General features: G+C 36.7%; 2 protein-coding genes across 2 annotated transcripts; both read right to left on the bottom strand.

The window, feature by feature from the left end:
• Nucleotides 1-12: 12 nt before the first annotated feature.
• LOC110167184 (serine/arginine-rich splicing factor 10-like) lies at nucleotides 13-2504 on the bottom strand (the record flags this gene model as incomplete). The annotated part of the gene is made up of 5 exons (XM_055163123.1): nucleotides 2354-2504; nucleotides 1310-1414; nucleotides 407-510; nucleotides 144-330; nucleotides 13-54 (listed from the first exon to the last, which is right to left on the bottom strand). Coding segments are annotated over exons 1-5 (491 nt in total), but the record flags the coding sequence as incomplete, so codon positions are not given.
• A 339-nt stretch (nucleotides 2505-2843) lies between these two features.
• LOC110167490 (fatty acid-binding protein 10-A, liver basic-like) lies at nucleotides 2844-4912 on the bottom strand. The gene is made up of 4 exons (XM_020932848.2): nucleotides 4846-4912; nucleotides 3674-3846; nucleotides 3001-3090; nucleotides 2844-2924 (listed from the first exon to the last, which is right to left on the bottom strand). The coding sequence occupies exons 1-4, from the start codon at nucleotides 4910-4912 to the stop codon at nucleotides 2874-2876; spliced, it is 381 nt and encodes a 126-aa protein (XP_020788507.1). The 3' UTR covers nucleotides 2844-2873.
• Nucleotides 4913-5796: the final 884 nt, after the last annotated feature.

Here is a 5796-nt window from a genome sequence, read left to right as displayed (position 1 = left end):
AATGTTACTCACCCGGCATCTTCATGACTTCTGCTCCTTCGTCTTCGGTGAGATCTGAATAAACACAAGTTTAAGTATTTAGTCATCTTAACTATATAGTGTAATACACAGTTAAGTGGAGACTGTTCTGGCAGACGACTCACTCTCGGGGGCTGGGAGAGCGTCGGCGGTGGCGGTCATATGAAGGGCTGCGGGAGCGATACCGCTCGTAGCTACGACTGCGTGATCGTCGACGGCGACTGTCTCGATCATAGTCGTCATAGCGAGAGGATCGTCCTGGAGAGCGTCCCCCTGGTGATCGCCGCTCCTTCGACTTCATCTGGTTTGGTGCTGTAAACAGAGCTGCAGTCAGTGACTCAGACCTTCATTATTTATGTTTAATCCATAGTTAAATTTATATACACACTTTTGCGGTCACCCTGGGCGAACTGTATCTCGATCTGTCGGCCACAGACCCACTTCCTGTCCAGACTGTGGAGTGCATCCTCAGCGTCGCGCACGTCTTCAAATGTGCTGCTGAGTTAAGGGTTTTGCGGCTTGGGTGAGGTCACATAACATTAATTAACTCCTGGATTATTTAAACAAGGAAATAAGTTTGTCAAAATGACTTCATAAACTACATTTAGTCAATCTTATGTTCAATAATTTTAGCAGGCTTATTCATGCGTGCATTAAGTTTGTGACTTAAGACAGTGTCAACACATGGCTTTCTGCAGAGATTAGAAGCAGCAAGCTGTTCCATATACTTCTGAAAATTGACAAACGAGCAAATCAAAACAGTGCAGATTGATAATAATAATTGATCATTAGTTTTGATTAAAAGGACAGTGTCTTGGATATAAAAGGGACAGCTGATTTTGGTGTCAAATCGGTTTGGGAGGATACAAAACAATACAGACTTGTTACCTTGACTTGACTTTGACTTCATCTTGATCTTTAACCCTTTAATCGATTCGCAGACAGACTTCCTGCTTTCTTGTCTTAAACCTTTTCCAAGCCTTGTCTCCGATCCCCTTTTCCTCTTCATGCTTTACTTTCTTTTCTTTGTCTTTCAAACTTTCCCCCTCTCTCTTTTCCTCCTTTGGCCTCTTTGTCTTTACGGCTAATACAGCTAATGGGTCTTTGTAACTCTTTGTGGCCGCTCCACAACTGGATGCTTTTACATTTTCTGAAGCAATAACAGAGAAATAGTAGTGTGTTAGACATTTAATCAAATCATGTGCAAAAAGACAACAGACAAAACAGCAAACCTGGTGAGAGAAGTATTTGTTAGGCACTGCAAATATAAGCACTTGTTGGCAAAGGATATTGAATGTATGCAAATCCTCTGGGCTGTCGTGTATAGAAGTCAAGAGGGATGTAGACATCTACTATGGGCCCATAGCGGCCAAACTCACGCCGCAAATCCTCAGGCCTGAACACCGTAAATACAAATATAACTCAACTGCATAAAAGGCAACACCTGCTACAGTATGTCTATAAACAATATAAACCATTTAAAAGACTTACCTGTGCTAAACTATGACATTTACTTATGACTCATTCTATTGGCATGTGAAATATTGATCCAATTTTTGTAAAGATGTACTATGTAAGGATTTTGGACACCTTAGAGATGGTATTACTTTGGCTGGAAAATTCCATAGTATGGCATTAAAGTCAAATCAATTACATGGTTTGTTGCTCAAACATATACCTTGAAAAACATGCACTTTTACGGTGACCTGAGCTGTACCTTCACGTGGTGGTGAAAACAGCTTGTCTCCATAGAGTTGGGCATGTTTAATGCTACACTCTGAACATTTCAGGGCAAAACAAAGGTATGTCCGTGGAAAGAAGCAGTAAAGTTAAATATATAAACAGCGCATATCTTAGGATATACAGCCACCCAACAAAATACCGAAACTGTTAATTTTAACAAAATTTTGAGTGTATACCATTAATGTTGGTGCACATAGACGAGGTGGATACCTAAATTTAGTTTTTTGGTAGTGAAAAATGTTGAGTGTGATCACGTTTTGTCTCTTCGCTAGCCAAAATGCTTCCACGTAGACAACATTAGCCGCTTTAGCATGAATATGAAAGCTACGCGTCTGTGACTCAGTCACTTATACGTGGATATGTGCAACTAAACACACAACGGCTTTCTTTACTGATTTTAGGGACTGCTTTTTGCTTATTCTGTAATATATTAAAAACAGTATTTTCGATGTAAAGTTGCGCATTTGATGTTGCTAGCTAAGTTAAAATGGTGCAAACACGCTTTGCTTAGCTTCGCAAAACTCCGGCTGAAGCTATGATTTGGGAGAGCTGTTTGGCATTTTTCAAAAAATAGTCGCATTTTTGCACTCACCTGGACTCATCTGCGATGTTCCGGACAAACAATGAGGTATTTGGAGGCCGCATAACTCTAAATTTAAAGTTAAATCACTTTATGTAGAAGAATTTAGCAATGGAAAATCTGGAGCTAAAGAATGCACCGCACATGCGCACTGAGGGAGCGCCCAGGGCTGATTCTGCACATAAATCAAACAGAGACAAGAGCAAAGCGGATCACTACTGCCCCCTGCCGGCCAGTAAATAACAGAATTTATGGTAGTACTGTGCAGTAATGGATGGGTCAGTAATAATTGTTCTTCTCGGTGAAAGGGATAAGATATTTTAATGTGAAACAAAAGAATCAAATAAATAACAACAACAACAGTTTTTTTATTCTTTAAACTTTCCAATGATACCATATGCATTAGAGACCTGAAAGCTTAGGCCTATTGTTACATTGCTTGTAGTCAAAATTCTTCACACATTTATATGATTGTTTATTGTGTTTTTTTTTTTTTTTCCTTTTTTTTGTTTCATCAAACTCAGACCAAAGTTTAAACTCGTTTACTCTTGCTGATGAATGTGACAGAGCCTGTAGTCACTTTCTAGAAAAAAAAAAAAAGTTAAAAATATTCAGTTTTCATTAAAAACACATCTGTTTTGTGAGAAAAATGTAATAACCTCGACCATGTCCTCTCCCTGCATCTCTCGGATGGAGGTGATTTTGTCTGATTCGGTGATCAGTTTCCCATTTTCCTCTTTGACTATGCACTAAATAGAGAAATATGTAATATTTACTTATTAAAATGAATGCGCCCTTTCAAAAACGCAGTTAGTTACTTTTATATACTACATACTATCAAACGGGTAAAAGTATTTATACCTACTGTTACTCTTTTCTTGTTTTATTGTATATATTCATGCATTATGATAAGATGTGGACACTAGTAGTTAGTAGTTGTAGTAAAGTAGTAGTAGTAAAGTTATTATCACAACTACTGCTAACAAAAGGCCAACAAAAGGCCAACTTAAAGGCGCACTATGTAACTTTTCTGGTGAAGGTTCAAATATTTGTCTCATGAAGATGCTATTGCTTCCACATATATCTATTTTGCCTTTATTACATTTCCTATTTTTCCCCAGATCTGACCTGTCACCTGTCTGATGGTCTCGCATGCTTGTCTCCACAGAGATTTACTTTATTCACTTTAAAAGCAATAGAGTGTACATCTCCATGGAGATGAGCAAGCGGCATATCCTTCACTGGAAAAATTATGCAGTGCACCTTTAAGTAAATTAAAGTATATGTTTTTCTGTTTATTATTTCATGACCTCATTTTTAAACTGAACTCACCTTAAACTTGCGCCCATCCGGTCCAGTGATCTCCGACTCCTTTCCAATGCTGAAGGAGTTGACTGTGGTGCGGACTGGAGTTTTTATGGTGTAGGTAAAGTCTTTGCCATTTTGTTCTATTATGATTGTTGGCTTAATTTCTTTACGCATTTTTACAACCATCTCAGGTGCACCTAATGAAGACATTCACATCAGCCAAGGCGTCAGAATTATTATCATGCTTTGACTGTTAAAGGTCATGTTATCTTTAAGCCATGTTATAATATTATTACTTTATCAAAAACATACTTGGACTTGTGTTTTGTTTCATTCACACATGTTTGAGTAACCCTTTATTACTAGTCTGTCTATATCTCCAAAGCTCAAAATGTTCCACCTTGTGATGTCATGTAGTGATAGTTTTCAAATGAACAGATACTTTTAACATTTAGTTCAGTAGAGATTGTCGGTTCCAGGGTTGAAATTATCTAAATGATTCTAATGAAAGTGTGTGGCGTTTAGAAAAACAGTGGGGCCAGTGGGGCACTTCATGTACCACATGACATTACAAGGTGGAACAGAGTATTTTCAATTTGAGAGAAGAACTGAGCCTAAATATGCAGGGTTTATGAGTTAAACGTATGAATAAAACAAAAAACAACTCCAAGTATGTATTTAATTAGGAAACAACATTATAACATAAATCAGAAAACAGTGTAATATGGGCATTTTAAGGATATGTGTCTGTATGAGAGACCAGTTGTGTTATCTTGTAGTTTCAGTTATAATTTCAAGCTAAATTAAAGTGCATTATGTAACTTTTTCTGACACCTGCTTTTCTCTATTATCTTGCATTTATTTAATTTTAGGTGTTTTTATTGCTTCCTTGAAAAACATGTGTTCTGCAGGTCTGACCTTTAACTTGGTCTGGTGTAGTCAACTGTTTTGATGAAGACAATTAATGCCACTGTGGAACATAACATCTCTATGTAGACAAGCAGGTTTCGGACCCTCTAACATAAGTTACAGTGTTTCTCTAACTGTCTATTATTCTGTATGTCAAAAATATACATGCAATCCATCTAATCAAACAATGCAAGACATTCTGAATTCAAGTCAGTCTAACTCCCATTTAGTCTGATTTTTCCAAGTTATTTATATAATTATTTAAAAATAAATAACATAGTGTTTACCGACTGCTTTAAGAAACTCCTCCAGGTTTTCCTCAGCATAAACTTTCCAGGTTCCAGAGAAGTCCATAGTTTCTGCAGATCCTTTGCGTCGAGTGTAGTGCTTGATGATGTTTGTTGTTGTGTTGTCACTTTCCCATCATCCTCCTTGGCGTTGGTAAGTTGGGGACCTAAACCTCCCTGTTATTTAGGAGCCAGTGTATTGTCAAGGGAGACACTTTAAAAGGGTGGGATCTATACAGTTTAATTCATGGAAATTAATGAGCTGGTGGCGATATCAAGGGATAGTTTCTCGAAATTTTTAATCAGTGTTATGCATAATTAATAATTACTTCATTAGCTTCAAAAATTCTTGGACGGCACTTGGATGGCAATTTTCACTATAGAGACCATTAAGTGTACATTAACCTAATTATATTTTATATTATGCGGTTTAAATTAAGCAAAATGTATAACTGTTTCATCACGTTTGTACAGAAAGAAAACCCACACCTATAAATAGAAAACCAATAAATAAACATGTGCTCTAATAGTGACTGATACAGCTGCATAAAATAATATAGGAGTAAGACTGGCCATATTGGAGTGTAATATTAATAACATAACTAGATGGAATCTCAGAAAGTCCCTTGAAATTAAAGTTGTTTTCAAAACATAACACGATAATAATAATAATATTGTTGAATTCGTCAGTTCATTAATTTTGTGTTTAATACCCCCGGGACTACAGCCTGTTGGTAAGCATATACTACTCTACATTTATAGTCATATAACCCCTCAAAGGAAATAAACAAAAATAAGACAGTTGTTCATTTCCTAGTTTATTTACATAGCATAAGGTGTTACAGTAAAATTCCTTGTCACCATTTTATAAATACACCGTTCAGGTTTGATAACCATCAATAAAATACTTCCTTCAAACCTTTGAAACATAAACATGTTTTTGTTTCTGCA

This window comes from Boleophthalmus pectinirostris, unplaced genomic scaffold (assembly GCF_026225935.1).
Source record: "Boleophthalmus pectinirostris isolate CB_2022bp ecotype Guang Dong unplaced genomic scaffold, ASM2622593v1 HiC_scaffold_515, whole genome shotgun sequence".
Lineage (NCBI taxonomy): Eukaryota > Metazoa > Chordata > Actinopteri > Gobiiformes > Gobiidae > Boleophthalmus > Boleophthalmus pectinirostris.
This window is presented reverse-complemented; position numbering and strand designations above follow the sequence as displayed.